We start from the raw sequence: 16,373 nt of genomic DNA, 5'->3' as shown, positions 1-16,373 counted from the left end.
TTGATTGACTAGATTGGTTAGATTGGTCAGATCGTTATTCTAAGGATGTAGATAGAGATCGAGTAGTCCGCCTCTATTGATTGCGATATCACGTGATGATAAAAAAAAGTCACGTGCTGATAAGCCGATGAATTAGCTTATTGCGAGTTCGGCATCTGCCTCGGAGATTCGATAACCCCTAACATGGTTGGCAAGCGAGCGGCGCAGGCAAGCGAGCGGCGCACCCCACCAACTTTGATCATCTTTAAAGCTCTACAACTCAACAACGCAGTAGTATAGTATATAGAAATTAATAGAGTAGATTAAGTAGTATCTAACTATCCTTTTTGCACGTACGTGAGTTATGCCCAGTCTCTCTACACTTTGTGCAGCGCGCTAGAGCCTGGCGGCTCACGCCCGATCGCTCTCCTCCTTAACGCTGCTCACAAGCAACCTGCTGGTCAGCCTCATGTTGAGCGAGTATATCCTCTCCAGCTCCCTTCGTAAGGACTCCACGCTTCTGTATACGCTTTTTCTTACGCTGTCTACGCGCAGACGCTGCCTTGTTAGCTCTCTCAAGACTGGTGATCCGATCGCGCATTAACTCAGCTGAGAGCATCATTACCTCAGCGCCCTTTTTAAGCTAGTTAATCGCTTCAATAATTGAAGCTGGTGATGAGCTCTTGTGCCGTCGTACGCGATCACGTATCAGCGTCGATTGAGCGTCAAGCTCGCGTACGTTACTCGGTGTACGCGCCTCCCAGAGCGCCTCTGAGAGCGCCTCTGGTAGGGCATCTGGAGTAGGCGTACGCAGCTGTACGTCAAGCTTTGATAGAACTATATCTGGCTGGAGAGGCACAAGGCCTGCGCCTCGAAAGGCTGAGTAGATATTGGCTGAGGTGAATGATCGACTGTACGCTGTCTTGAACGCTGGCAGAAACTCGAGCTTGGTGATATGGTTGATACAGTGGCGGATCAGGCTCTCAACCTCACGACCGTACGCATGCTTCAACGGCGAGAAGCAACCAACATTAAGAGGCTGGAGTAGGTGAGATGAGTGAGCTGGCATACAGAGAGTATAGATATTGTTCTCCTTGCAGAGCTCTTGAAACTCAAGAGAGTGGTGGCTCCCATGCCCGTCAAGGATAAGCAGGCGACGCGCGCCGACGACGCGAGTCTTCGTATGAGCGTTGAAGTGCTTTAGCCACTCTACTCCGAGCTCATTGTTTGTCCAGCCGTTATCACTGAGTGCGATCGCCCAGTCGCGTGGGATATCTGCTTCCTCATACCAGGCAGAGAGGTGATACTGGCCAGCGAAGATGAGGAACGGCGGAACTGACCAGCCAGCAGCATTGATCGCAGCGATCAACGTCACCCACTCACGATTACCTGGCTGAATAGCCTTTGGCCGGCCTCTCCTCTCTGACCCTGTCACGACAAGTTGAGTCGTGATCTTGCCCATCATAAAGCCAGCCTCATCAAAGTTGTAGACGTCATCATCACAGATGCCGTACTTGGCCTTTGTCTGCTCTACCAGATCAAACCAGCTCTTAATCAGCACAGGATCCTCACACAGAGCTCTCTGCCTATCGTACGCTCGGTTGAAACACGTCGTGAGACTGTCTGTACGCTTGACAAAGTTGGCTGGCCACTTCTGTCCAACCTGGCCTGCGCCGCGCGCAGCGAGCAGCTTATCAGCCATATCACGTATAGCTGCGTACGTAGGTGCAAATCCACGTAGATCCAGATCAAGTATATAGCCAACAATCACCTGCTCCTCCAGCTGGGTGAGCTTCTTTGAGTTGGGCTGGCAATCACGTCGAGCAAGCGTGCCAGCGCGTCGGCGGCGGAGCGTTGTTTCAGCTACGCTGTACATTGCAGCTGCAGCACGGTTGCCTCTAAGTTGTTTGGCATCAATAGATAAGATAGCAAGTTGAATATCTGCTTCATTCGAAGCTAATAGAGTAGCGCTGCGTTGAGCCATTGTACGTTGTGATGGGAGAGGTGATCAAAGTTGGTGGGGTGCGCCGCTCGCTTGCCAACCATGTTATGTATATATTAGCCAATCAAGTCAATCAAGTCAATCTGAGCTACTTCAAAATAGCTTCAATCAATCCACAATCAATCAGCAGCTAGGCTGCTAACAATCAAGTCAATCGACGACTCTGAGATTGATTGGATTGCTTGTTGCGGAGTCTAATGACTGGTCATCAAGCGCTGCCCTGTTGCCAGGACCCATACATGCATTTCGCGATCGACGCATACGATCACATGGTTTTTGCTTAGATGGCGTTTCGTGATTCGAAGGGCGCAGCTGGCACTAGATCGGATTTATGCCCTTCATAGCGCATCCATCCCAGCAAACGCTATTCATTTGTTCTGGCCTTTGCTACGTCGTCGTCTCTTACGACAGATCTCATCCTCATTCTCTTCTTGCTTATCGAGACATTGTCCGATAACAATATGCAGTTCGACCTTCTCCAGGAATATTGTGAGGTCCAGCTCAGGGCGGGGCAGGCTGCCGACCAGCGGGAGCCCGAACGCGGGCCTACCGTGGAGGCGCGTGTTGCCCCACCAACGCAAGCCGTCGATCCGCTTACCACACCATAAAGGTGCTTCACTTACTTCTCCGGCGCGCATGCATGCGCTCGCGGAAACAAGACGGCGGCGAGCCCAGTCGAAAAAGGACAAAGCCAGAAATCGTATTCAGTGCGATCGTGATCTCGGTCCATCATACGCATCCTTCATACGAGACGTTGAGCTTACAGCACCTGCTCAAAACGACAAGGAGATGAAAGCAGTTATGCCAGTATGTTTTTCTCTTACCCCTCAGATGAATCCCTGATGCTTTGTGGATGCCGATCTGACACTAGATATAGCCTGCAACGGACTTCCCAAATTTAAACTTTGTCAGCAAGTATGTGCTAAACGAGGCCTACTAATTTTGGCGCCGCAAGACAGGCTAATTTATCGGTCAGAATGTTCAATAAGCAAGATTACTCGGACGTCACCATCTTCATCCATGGCACTAGACTTTACGCGCATCGTTTCGTAATCTGTGTTCAAAGCCGCTATTTTGCGAAAGCATTCCAGGATAAGATGTTCGCGGAGGGTTGCGAAGGCGAGATCAGATTCGATGAAGGCAGTGCCATGGCTCACTGGAGAGTCTTTGAGTATCTTTACACTGGCGACTACACAGATGATCTCAAAATTGAGGGCCTGCAAGGTAAGCATCTCCCCTCAGACCTGTGCGTCTGGCATGCTAACCTAAAGCTAGACGATTCAGCCATGCTGAAAGACCCCAGAGTGTATGCTTTGGCTGACATGTTCTTCCTGAAAGATCTAAAGGTACTCGCTCTGACCAAAATGAAGCACCGACTGAAGGCTGGTTGGCAAAGTAAGAGCTTCCCGATCTGCGTCGAAGAGATCTATGCCATTACCAGAAGCTCCTGTTCCATGCGCTTAGCCGTCGCTCAGATCGCAGCTGAACACGGTAAAGACTTACAAAAAGAAGAAGCGTTCCTGGGTCTCTTACATGGAGGCGGGGATTTTGTGGTCGATTTCTATAAAGCACTCCGGATCTGGTAGTCATTTTGAAAGGGTCACTATTGTTACGAGGGTTCCGGTGTCGATCAGTCTTCAAGTTGAATCCCTCCATTCTCATCCGAATCGCTGACAAACTCTTCCAGAGGTAGCTGCAAAATTTGCAATACATTGTCTGAGACAACATCGTCAAAAGCGCCCCTCAGAACATTGATTCCGCTCTCTTTCTCAATCGTTTTCAGGATCGGAGATGCTCGCCCAGATCCCAAAGTGCGCGGGCTTTCAGAGCGCTCACAAGACACGGTTCCGTCGGCTGCTAGGCCCAGAGCATTGCCCATCCCTCCTATCACCTGCTCGCTTCGAGCAGACCACGTGATGTTGGTGAGGGAGTCCGGATGCCAAGCCCTAAGCGCAGTCTTCCCACGGAGTTGATGCAAGGCTTCTCTTCGAATCTCTTGATTCATGGCATTCAGAATGTCTCGTTGGTGGTTTGGACTGATTATGCCCACTGTTGCGCTGAAATCAGGCGGCCGCCAATTCAGGTAGATTTTGTTGTGAGAGACGGGCTCCACCACGTGTCCTGGATGGTGTCGAAAGTAGAGAAGGCAGCAGAAACACGCGGGCTTGCTGCAGGCAATGAATGGGTCATCGCATGCAAACTGCATCCCATGTGCATAGAAATGTTCCAGCACTTGAATCTCAGCATGAACACAAGAGCCCCGATTAGGCCTAGCGTAATTATCCATATACCGGCTGAATAGCTGGTATCGACCGTCCATATGTGTAAGCGCCTCCTGATATAGATCTAGCTCGGGAGAATTAGCTGGCAGCATACGGACGAGTATCTTATCAAGTGTGGTCATTTGGGCTGGCGGAGGTATTGCGGATTTGACCGGGACAGGAACGCTGCAGACTTCGAAATCGTGAAGCAGATAGAAGAGTCTTGGTGCGCAAGCCACTAATGTATCAGCCGCTCGGAAATGGTAGCCCAGCCTCCCGATGTAGTGTCGAATCATGCCGAAAGCCACATGTATCGCGTCTCTGTTGCTTCCGTAAGTGGGCTCTGCACTGAGTCGAGCGAGGGCACGCATGAAATCCGATTTACGGCTTGCATATGCAGAGCAGCACAGGTCCGAAAGACTGCTCGCATGCTCCCAACTCTGCAGCCATTCGAGGAGGCCGGGTTCTGTGAGGAAATTCTTGTATCATCGACCACGATAATCATATTTGAGTTGAACTCACCGACCGCTTGCTTCGTCTCGGCAAGATAAGAAGTGCATTTTCGAAGTAAGGGTTTGAGATGGCTCCTGTATTTCTTAATTCTTGGGGTCGCAAAGCAATACACTGCGATGCCAGCTCTGTGGCAAGTTGCGTTGCTTTTGAAGCAGCCGATACATGGACGATTTGCGCCAAGATCGAGCGAATAAAGTTGATGGTCTTCGTTTTCGAACCCACGTTGGACGCGACCCAGAATATGTGCCTTTGCGGTGTGGATTGCAACCCAATCGCCGTCACAGTTTCACCGCCTTTGTCGTAGTCGCACATATATGCCAAGTCACTCAGAACCATTCTTCTTATATCAAGAAGCGGAAGATGTGCAATGTCCTTCTGTGAAGGCATCACGGCGCGCACATGGTCTCCCCTCGTACGCCCAAGCGTATAAAGCAGGACGAGAGGCTCGTAGAATCGACTGAGCAGACGTTCTTGCGGAATGATGCGTGGACGATTGGGCGAGGCAGAATCTGTCCTAGTGCTTGCCTTCGATCCTCTTTTCCGTTTCGTCATTTTTCGATGCAAGTCAGGTTGATGAGCAGTATTGACAAAGGATGATCGGAAGAGTGCGAGGGCGCAGACCCGGTGGGGTTGAGGATCAGGCAGAAAGCTAACGATGCGGAGAAAGCGAATGGGCTCAGCTTCGCCTCTCTTCACGCATGTGGGGTACCGTGTCCGTGCTCGCAATGCGCATGTGCCGCAACGCGCACTATTAGCACCTACGCTACCTATAGAAAATAAAGCTCTACAGCCACATACAATAGCTATTACAATTAGATTTTTTAACAAAGTGATCTATGGACCTATGCGACAAAACTTGCTACCAATATTTGCGTAGCTAAAGTATTTTGCGGCCGCAGTTGTTGAGTGTTGGTGTAGGAGCTGAGGGCTGCTTATGCACAACACTATCACTCCGCACAGCTGCAGAACCACGATTTTGCTTCTTTCTTAGTGCTGCTTTCTATAGTGCCTTGCGCTTACCTTTTTAAGTAGTCTGTGATAATTTTTAAGAGTCGCGTTCGCGTTTCTTGCGCTCTCTTTCTGCCTTACGCTCATCAATCTCCTTGCGCTCCTAGATGCGCCTCTTCTCCCTCACACGCCGCACACAAGCCTGCTCATCGCGCTTATCCTTAAGTAGCTTCTAAGTCTTCTTCAGCTCACGTTCAGTAGCTTTTGCTGCTTCTTGTTCAGCGGTGTAGGCTTCGTATGCCACTTCACGTGCGTCAGCCTCTGCCTTTGATGTAGAAGACCACCACCTCGCCCTGCCATGCTGCTCAAGAGTGTGCGCGTACAAAGGCAAGACCTTCTGTTTATCCTTCATCTCCGCCTTCTCTGTCAGAGCTTCTCTAGCGCCTTGCAGCTGGTGTTCAAGCAGCTGATTCTGCACTGAAAGATGGTGGATGTACTGCATAAGCTTACGGCTGGCAACCTCGTCATTCTCCACCACTGCTGCACGAAGTAGAGACTTTGCTTTAAGCCACGGTGGCTCACTGATTGCTGCAGTTAGTGTAGCTTGACGATGAGGCGTTGCAGCTCTCTCAGGTGTTGTTGTTTTGAACTTATTGAGTATGACGTTGGCGCTGGGTGGGAAGATTCCTGTGGCGGAGAAGGCCTTCTGCACCAACTTTTCCGTGAAGGTAGACGTCTAGGTCCTCCAAAAAAAAAGAGGGAAGAAGTCTCCCTTCTTGACCGGCAGCTATCCCTGAGTTTTCTGAGTGCGAAAATTGAGCTCCTTAGTGTAGTTACTAGCAAGAGGCTTAAAGCAGACTACATCTAACGGCTGCAACGTATGGGTGGCGTGTGGGGGAAATATAAGCAAAAGTATCTTGTTGTTATCACAGTATGTGATGAAATCTCTCGTTACATGGCTGCCGTGGCCATCTATTATCGACAGCCGCCACTTTCTCCGCGCTTTGCCCTTGGTGTAGCGGTCAAACACCTGTTCAAGCCAAGTTAAACTGAGATCGTTGTTCGTCCAGCCATTGGGGGAGGTGGTGAAGTGCACCTGGTGCTCTTTCTTGTTAATCGAAGCCACCCAGGACGCCTGAACTGCCCGGCCGGTGGCCGCGTAGATGATGCCTAGAGGAAGAGTAGATCCATCCGCGCATATGCATGCTAGAAGCGTCACCCACTCGCTGTTGCCGTCGTGCAAAGACTGCTTTAAGTGCTTCTTGCCATAGAGTACCTTATCAAAGATCCTTTTGCTTCTGTCTGTGACACCAATAGCGAAGCTTTTCTCATCCATATTGTACGTGTGAGCAGGCTCTAGATCATACTGGGCGAGCTTGCGGTGCAGAAGCTCGAAGTATAAGCGGTACTTCTCACCACAATCGGCCTTGTGACGATTGCGATCCATTGCGGTGACCAGTTTTGGTTTGAGAAGATCTGGATAGCGCTGAACAAAGCGATCAACCCAGTGGTAACCAAGCTCTTTCTGGGCAAGCTGTGAAGCAATTCTTCGTACTATATCTTTACTCGGTGGTAATCCTTGCTTGCTAGTTCGATCGATATATTGTATAAGCTCGATTTCCTGTTGTGGGTGGAGAGCTTGCTGGTTTTGGTAGCAGATAGCGCGTGAGGTGGTGAGACCTCGATGCCGCCGCGCGAGTGTTCTGCGGTCAACGCCAAATCTTTTCGCGATCTGCGTGTATACAAGTTTTTCTCTAGGCTCTAAAGCATCTATAGCTGCAAGCGCAGCCTGAATTGAGCCTATATTGATAGAGTTATGTGGTGTTGAAGTTGAGGTGCTGTTTGGCTAGGCCGCGCGTTTCGCCGTAAAGCTCGGTATATAACGTGGTTCACAAGCGAGCGCCCCACCCAAGCGAGCGCCCCACGAAACACCAGCGCAGCGCACGCGCAGCGACAACACGCAATGTCACAACAACACCAAGCTCTAAGACTCTATACTGAAGGCGACGTACAGCTTGCTGTCTCTAATGTTCAAAGCAGCCAAGTAAAAAGCCTACGACGCGCTGAGGCAATCTACAACGTTCCCCGAAGGACGATACAGCGGCGCTGCGACGGAAAGCGCCCTCAACGCGATTGCGAGCCAAACTCAAAACGCCTTACTAAGCTAGAAGAGGAGGCAATTATACAGCGTGTACTTAAAGAGAGTCTACGTAGAATACCGCCCTCAAAGGCGCACGTACAAGATATAGCGGATAGACTGCTAAGGGAGCGTAGTGGGAAGCCTACGGGCAAGAACTAGATTAATAACTTTATTAAGCGTACACCTAAGCTGCGCACGCGATGGAGCCGTCCGTACGATCGCCAGCGAGCTGCCTGCGAGGACCCAGCGATTATCCGGCCTTAGTTCAGCCTAGTTCAATCAATAAAGGCGAAGTATAGTATTGTAGATAAGGATACCTAGAACTTTAATGAGTCTGGCTTCATGATGGGCAAGATATCCTCTCAGCTTGTTGTTACAGGCTTAGAGAAACCTAGGAAACAGAAGAAACTACAGCCTAGTAATCGCGAGTAGGTTACCCTAGTACAAGGTGTCGCTGCGACAGGGCGCGTTATCCCACCCTTCCTCATCTTTACAGGCAAGGTCCTTATTACCTCCTAGTTCGCAGATCTACCTCGTAATTAGATTATCGCTGTCTCTCCTACTAGCTAGATCAACAACGACCTCGCGCTTGCGTAGCTTAAGCACTTCGATGCCTATACGAAGGCGTCTTCTGCTAGGGCGTACAGGATGCTTATTATCGACGGCTATAAGAGCCACTGCTCAACAGAATTCCAGGACTACTGCAAGGAGAACAAGATTATCGCTCTCTGCATGCCATCTCACTCGTCGCACCTCCTGCAGCCTCTTAACGTTGTCCCCCACTCGCTGTTAAAGCGCTACTACGGCAATAGGATCTCGCTCTTAGCACGCAGCCGCATCCACCATGTTAACAAGGAAACCTTCCTACCAGCCTTTAAAGAAGCTTATAAGAAGACCTTCACACTAGAGAACGTTCGCGCAGGCTTTCAAGGTGCTAGACTAGTCCTATATGACCTAGAGGCTGTGTTATCGAAGCTAGATGTGCAGCTGCGTACGCCGACGCCGCCTGCACCAGGCACTGTCGTCTAGGAGGCGCAAACACTACGCAACGCCCGTAAGATAGAGGCGCAATCTACGCTAATTCGAAATCGCGTGCAAAACTACCGCAGGTCACCAGCAAGCTTATTAGACGAGCAGGTTAAGCAGCTAAGTAAAGGCGCTCAGCAGATAGCTTATAGTATGGTGTTAGTGCAGGAAGAAATGGGTTGCCTTCAAGACGCTGTTGACACGCTTACAAAGCGGGAGGGTAGTAGTCGTGAGGAGGGCGAGACGCCTGCGAAGAGGGCGCGCGCAGAGAGGCGCTGCGGCCGTTGCAGCGAGATTGGACACAACTCCCGCACCTGTAAGGTAGAAATATTAGATGTAGATAATAGCGACGCTTCTAAATAATGCTACATTATTGTGTATAGTATAATAATTTGTTGTAGTATTGTACTGCGTCGCTACGCGTGCGCTGCGCTGGTGTTTCGTGGGGCGCTCGCTTGGGTGGGGCGCTCGCTTGTGAACCACGTTATTTGTTCTTCTGGACCGTTTCCTACCGCATGTAAGACGATGCGGCAGGGTATCTTCTTGGCCAAGAGCATTCCCAGAAGGGGCTTCATGTCGGCCACTTTTACCGAGAAGTCGATAAAACTCGATCTGGCTGGCGAATGCGAACTGTTCACTATCTCCAAGACGACAAGTCCGTGTCAAATTGACCAGTCTTGCCGTTGCGATGAGGTAGTGGCGAAACGCTTTGAAGTTGACAGGCAGAGGAGGTGCAATTTGAGAGCGCGAGACATTTCCAACAACGCGGTCAACGGAACACGCCAACGCTTACCGTACCTTGACGTATGATCCAAATTCGACAGGCTACAACAGCGAAGGGCACTATTCAGGGCGCTAACAGCTTGACAGGCACACTCCAACTCGAACATTTATTTCGAATTCCTACACATGGGGTAAAGTCCGGTACCCAGCTTACACGTGAAACATATTGCTGACTTTGTACAGTAAATTCCGCTCCAGGAGCGGCTGGTAAGTAAACCTATAAGGTTGTGGCGACAAAGTTCACTGATATGTGCAAGCCTTACATGTCGAGCGCGCCGCGTCAAATGTATGTCTGGTATTCAGAGTGTTCCTCATTCCTTCGATACTAATTCTGCGGGCAGGCGATGAGACCCGTCCAGTGTGCAAAGCCTGCGGCAAGAAGAACCGCCCTTGCCAGTGGGAAAAGCCACATACTAATTTCAAGGATTACCGACCTGACGGACCCTCGTCAAGTAGATCTGCTGCCGGCGGCACCGACGACGAAACCGAGACCAAGGAGGATACGACGAATGTCGATGTTGATGGTGTCGATAGAAGGGATGAGGCGGTTCGTGCGAACAGTTTCACCATGGAAAGTTTCACCCGGAACACTTCACCGAGAAAACGGAAAAAGGGTCGGACCGATGGGATATCGGAAGGCCAGTCTACTAGTGTCTCCTCGCCACTAGCCCAGTTGTCGCCAGGCTCGCTATACTTTGTTCCCCGATTCAAGCGCACGACGGGTGGCATGTCGGTGGCGAGTTTGCTACAATCGCATAACCCAGAAGGCATACCAGAGGTCCCCCTGCCGGTGCATACCCGCCGGGTGATGCAGCAGGCGAGTTCGCATTCGCATAACCGTAGGGATATACCAAAGGGCACGAGAAACTACTTGCCACAGCCTGTTCCTCTGACACACGAAGAGGCTTTGCTGGTGCACCATTACACCGAACATCTCGGTCGCTGGCTCGACTGCACCGACGCCACTCGTCCATTTACGCTGTGGGTACCGGAGAAAATCAAACAATGCTCAGTGCTTTGCTACGCCATCATGTCCTTTGCTGCTCGCCACTGTGGAAAGGACACGACAGCGGATGCAGCCTATCAGCGCTGCATTGCTCTGCTCATCGAGCGACTAAATGAGGACGCTGCTAGCCACGACGAGACTCTCTTGTGCGCCATTGTCATACTGCGCTTCTATGAGCAGCTAACCGGTGCGTACCAACGTGTCTATTGTGCATCTCCTTCCTAACATGTGCTCCTAGTCTCGTCCAGCACTGGTTCAGATCATGAACAGGACCTCGCAGGCTGCTCGGTCATCATTCGATCATCCCAGGGAAACCACTATGTAGATCCATCAGCGCCCACCTTGCGCGAAGCCGTCTTCTGGGTATACGTACGCCAATGCCTCTACGATGCCACTATCAACCAGCAGCCGCCTGATATTGACTTCTCGTTGCAACTGCACCCGACTCCGGTCTCAATGCGAGATGCGCACCCGCTGGCTCGGTTAAGGTTAGAGACAGCTTGGGCCAATCAAATGACATGGAATGTTGCATGTGTCGCGAACTTCTGCTTCGATGGTAAGGAACCCCAACACGAGAAAGCTCACAAGATGCGACGCTGGCAGGAGCTGTGGGATCTTGTTCAGACGTGGATGCATGACAGGCCGGATACCTTTAATGCGGTTTTCGAATGTCCAGCTGGCGATCAAGGCTCGTTTCCCGAAGTTCTGTTCACGGCCGATTGGCACAGTGAGTCTTGTAAATCTACTTCTTCACCCAAATGCTCACAAATCTATCAGCTGTATCGTTTGGCTTTTACCAATTTGCGTGTATTATGCTGCTATGTTATAAGCCAGGCCCGAAGTTCGCGATCCGCAATGTCGGGAGCATTTCGGATACAGGCGTAAGGACTCAAGCCATTGAGAAGCACTGCCATGTACTCATTACAATAGCATCAAATTCTATCGCACGCACGCGCCATTTGCGGGGCTAGCAATAGCTCACCGGAGACTGTCCCACTGGCGATTACCGTCTGCCATAGCGTCTTCATCTGGGGACCGCTCGTATGCAATCCTAGAGAGAGGGATCAAGTAGTACAGATCCTGAGCAACTTCGAAAAACATCATGCCTGGCCAACGACATGGATCATTGACGCATTAAAAGCTGAATGGGGCACCCCTACTTCCTCGATCTTTCCGACATAGCACTATGGGAGTGGGAATTCCACTCGGCATCAATCCTTTACTCAGTGCCTGCCATTGGGCCGGTTTGATAGTACTTGAGGGTTGAGGATTGACTTAAAGTGAAAGTTGACTTGAGGTTTCGGTTGCTTTGAACTCGATGGAAGTGGATTGCGGGCGTATGAAAGTCCGTGGGCGGACAAATCTCTTTATACACAATTATCACTGTTTTGAACCTGTTTTCTTCTCCACCCTATACGTCATCCGTTTGCTTCTATAGATTTTTCCACTGCGTATAGAATACCGAGTAGTGACGCCAATTGTTTGCGGATCTTGCTCTGTTAGCGGGAATGATCTGCGTTTTGAAAGAGATGATGGCGAGGGGTAACGTGGTTCACCAGCGAGCGCCGCACCCCAGCGAGCGCCGCAGTTTCTCCACCAAATCGCCTGCGCAGCGACGCAGCGCAACACCACAACAAATTATTATACTGTAGGCAATAGGATAGTATTATTCAGAAGTTTCGCTATCTTCTATATCCTCTATTTCTACCTTACAGGTGCGGGAGTTGTGCCCAACCTTACCGCAACGGCCGCAGTGCCTCTCTACGCGCACCCTCTTCGCAGGCGTCTCGCCCTCCTCACAGCTGCCACCCTCTTTTGTAGCGACTAAGTCAGCTACCTCACTAACTGTTAGGGTCTCTTCTGCCCGTACGTAGCGCCGCTTGCGAGTTTTCCGCTTTGTTAGCTCTTCAATTGCGCTTCGCATACGCGTCTGTTCTTGTGTTTTTCAGCCAACTTCGTGTACGAAATATCCTTATCTGAATCTGATGTGTCTAACTCTGCAAGGGCAGCTTCAACTGTCATTGTGGTGTTGAGTTATGGGGGCTGCAAACTTGAGATAGTATCATGGTGGGGTGCGCGTTAACTGAACAGGCGCGTTGAGTGCACGGACACGGTAGCCTAGCAATAGCGAGACGCTAACGACTTTAAAGGTGTGGAGAGTAGAAAGGCATAGTCGCGACAGAGCGAAGCAGGCAGAGGAGGCTTATGCTGGGCTGCTGTGAAGGCTGCCCGTCGAGGCAGTGCATGCGATCAGGCTGAGCGGATGCTGGGCACATCGAGCATCCTGCGCCGCCCCGCCTCACAAGTTGCGCTGTACAGCGTTCGCTATGTGAACTCACGTTAGACTACTGCGCACATGGACAGGGTACCATCGGGTAGAGCAGTCCTACTTAGGCTGCCATCATAGCGTCTCGCGACACTCATGTTAACACAGTGGGTTGCGCAGCGATGTAGATCGTGTAGAGGTAGAGATATGGTCTTCCTGCGCACACTTTGCGCACTGTTCCGCAGACGTTCGATAAAAAGTTGATTAATTACTTTAATGTTATAGTGGAAGTAGTGTACGCCTGAGCTAAGCGCCATTTAATAGCAAATTCTATAACTGGTGAGCCGCTTTGCAAAGAGATTATGGAACGAGTTGGAAGCGCGGCTGTCTGCAACGCGCGCGTGCACGACTGGACCAACAGCTGCCTGCAAAGTCGGGAATAAGAGCTGCCTGGGGTGCTCAAAGCCGCAGTTCTTCGCCACAGCGAGCAGATATTTCAGCACGCTACTGCAAGCTGCCAGATGCTAAGAGCTGCTAGCCGCGCACGGCCGGTTGGACGCTTTTCGACGATCTTGCTGTTCACGCGGAGTGAGTGAGTGAGTGAGTTGTATTTAACGTCTATATATAAAGCCTCCCTTGGGGCATGTAGACGGGCTATGCCCATGGCCTGCCGTGCTCTGCCTAGGATGCCTATTCTTGTGTACATGGTTGTAGTGGTCTAGTAGTGGTCGGTCCGCCTGTTGATCGCCAATACAATAGTTGTGCAGTAGGCGTGTATCCGCCTTTAGTTGTTGTAGCTGATGCTTACTAAGGAGTGTGTAGTAAAGAGGATAAAGGAAAGAAAAGAGGAGAGAAAAGGAAAGAAAAGAGGGAGAAAAGGAAAAAGAGAAGAAAGAGAGAAAGAAGAAAGACAGAGAGGAAAGATCCCAGAAGTGTAGGCTCTAGTGAAGCCTACATATTGTGCTGTAGAAACCTGTGATTTCTAGGAAAGCAGCAAAGTCCTCTGGCTCTTCCCAGAGCGTCTGGAGGTACTTGGCTGCTTCACTAGGTGTCCTAGGGGGTGCTGGTGGCCGTTTCGGCCAGCGCCGGAAGACGCTTGCTGTTGTGGTTTTCCGGCATAGTGCGATGTGCAAGGGGGTCTTTGGGCGCCCACAGGTGCACTTCAGAGTCGCGTTGTGATGGTGGAATTTCTGATGGTACCATGCAAAGTCTCCATGGCTAGTCCGGATTGCTAGCAGTCTTGCTAGGGTAGGGCGTGTTAGCTCTAGCTCATGTGGTGGCCGGGTGGGTTGGTACGGCAGCTTCCACTGGGTATACCAGTTGGAGAGCTTGCTCTTTGCGTTGCTCCACCAGGCTGTACTAGCCGCGGCTAGTGCTGCTTTCCTTATTGTCCGTATGCCTGATACTGTTGGTTGTGCTGCTAGTCCAAATGACCTAGAGGGTTCTTGCCTCAGTATCCGCGAGGCTATCCGCTGCTTCGTTGCCTTCAATGTTGGTGTGTCCTAGTGCCTATCGGATCTTGAAATTAGGCATTGTATCCATTATCTCCTGACATTGAAGGAACGCCCATTGCGAGGAGTCTGAAGCTGTTCCGCGTAGGCACCAGATTACTGAGGTGCTGTCTATGCACATATAAACCGCATCTGTTGGTCCTGCTATCTGGGCCGCGTGCTGAAGTGCTCTGCATGCCCCAATCGCTTCAGCATCGAAAACATGTGATAGCGAGTGGAGAGACCCGCGTCCTGTAGTTACCTGCTCTTGGGCCCGGTATATGGCATACCCGTAGGTGACTCGCTTTTCCCCTTCACGGTGCTGTTCCGATCCATCAGAGAAGACTGTGATCGTGCTGCTATCCAAAGAGGCCCACCATTCTTTGAATTCCTTTGCAGCTGTTTCCTTCTCTACTCCTAGTGTCGGATCTGTGCGGCACCCTTGCGAGAAGTGCGGCGCTATCAGAGCCAGAGTTGCTATCAGTCAGTTCAGTCAGTCCGGAGCTCTCTGGACTGACTGAACTGACGTCGCCGCCGCCTGCAGACTGGCTGGACTGACTGAACTGAGTTACCTGACGTCGAACTGAGATAATTGCTCCTGTATTTTCGAGATTTCTTCCTCCGATAGTGTACGCGCTAACCCCAAAGCTGACGTAGTCGTTGGCTGTATACCAAGCCTCTTCCAGCTCTTCAAACTCTGCAAAGCTGAAACAAGCTATGGCTTCATATGGAGTCTCCGCGTGCCTAGCATGTCGCCAAGCTCGCTGAAAGTCCGCTCACAGTCTGCCGCTGCCGCTGGTATTGTCAGAACGTCAATAGCAAACTTTGAGAGTATGGGGAATTGCCCAGCAACTGACTCCTAGTATAGAAGCGGATTAAAAGACAGCTAGTCCTCCTCAGCTAACGCTGGCTGCCGCTTCCAAATCTCATACTCATCCTCCGCAAGGCTTGCCTCTACCTGTCGTATACTTTGCTCGATCGACGACTGTAGAAAAGCTGATCGCGACGTTGACAACCCTAGCCGGGACTTCTTACGCGGCGGCGTCACTGTCTGAGCTGGAATAGCTGCGGCATCCTTTCGCCCCTGCCACATGCGCAGGAATGCCCGGTGGTTATTATCAAGCCAGCCGTCGCGATAGTGAACACCGTCACGGGCAGTAACATGGGTGTCGGGTACCTTCCAGAGCGCTGAGAGGTGGTGCTTGTAATGCGGGTGTAGTATCGTAGCAGTGTAGTAGACAGGCGCATCGTCAAATTTTGCGTAGTACTCAGCAAGCTTACTGTGAGCAAGGTTGACGTTCGTAACAAGATGATCTTCAGGCGCGTCTAGACCTTTGTAATCTACATCCTTAAGACGGTCTTTAAGGGCCTTAAGCTGGTCGAGAAGCCACTCAAACGTTACTAGAACTTCCCAAATAGCGCCGTGGCGGCCGTGTTGTCCGCGGCCTTTAAGTAGCTGTGTAGCTTCGGCAAATGGCTTAAGGAGTCGAATGTACTCTGTTATTGTCGCCTAGTCCTTACCGCTTAGACCGCCTTCACGTATGTATAGTCGCGGCTGTGCAGCGGGCAGCTGCTCGCGGTTCTTCTGGCGTTGTGAGGGTGCTGTTGCAGCACTATGCTCCCCAAGTTTACATTCAATATAGCTATTGATAGGGCCGTGTAGCTTAGCTGCGCGCACAAACGTGCTAAAATAGCTATTCCAGCGGGTCTTGACAGGCTTAACAAGCTGCCGGATGTGAGGTGTAACACCTAGAGATTCTGCCTCCTCGCGCTGTGGGCGCTCTAGTAGTTGCCGAGTTTGAGGCGTGCAGATAGACGCAATCACGTCAAAGAGGACGCCAATAGGACCGTATTTGCGCCACTCATCCATGTACTTCTCCTCGTCCTCAAGGTGGGCGGCGTCATTCTCGTACGCGCTACGGTCTTTGCCCCAAATTACTAATTGCGCGCCTAGGTTAA

At 51.0% G+C, this 16,373-nt stretch overlaps 2 protein-coding genes across 2 annotated transcripts; both read left to right on the top strand.

The window, feature by feature from the left end:
* Window positions 1-2,958: 2,958 nt before the first annotated feature.
* Window positions 2,959-3,361, top strand: ALTATR162_LOCUS52 (uncharacterized protein; the record flags this gene model as incomplete). The annotated part of the gene is made up of 3 exons (XM_043307645.1): window positions 2,959-3,205; window positions 3,257-3,287; window positions 3,352-3,361. The coding sequence occupies 3 exons, from the start codon at window positions 2,959-2,961 to the stop codon at window positions 3,359-3,361; spliced, it is 288 nt and encodes a 95-aa protein (XP_043163580.1).
* Window positions 3,362-9,394: 6,033 nt separating this feature from the next.
* ALTATR162_LOCUS51 (uncharacterized protein) lies at window positions 9,395-11,840 on the top strand (the record flags this gene model as incomplete). The annotated part of the gene is made up of 8 exons (XM_043307644.1): window positions 9,395-9,673; window positions 9,740-9,783; window positions 9,836-9,859; window positions 9,910-9,938; window positions 9,994-10,845; window positions 10,897-11,385; window positions 11,436-11,539; window positions 11,589-11,840. 8 exons carry the CDS (start codon window positions 9,395-9,397, stop codon window positions 11,838-11,840), a joined length of 2,073 nt encoding a protein of 690 aa, XP_043163579.1.
* Window positions 11,841-16,373: the final 4,533 nt, after the last annotated feature.

The sequence above is a fragment of the Alternaria atra genome (genome assembly GCF_907166805.1).
Source record: "Alternaria atra isolate CS162 genome assembly, contig: 14, whole genome shotgun sequence".
NCBI classification, from domain to species: domain Eukaryota; kingdom Fungi; phylum Ascomycota; class Dothideomycetes; order Pleosporales; family Pleosporaceae; genus Alternaria; species Alternaria atra.
The sequence above is the reverse complement of the archived record's forward strand: the minus strand, read 5'-3'. Positions and strand labels throughout refer to the sequence as shown.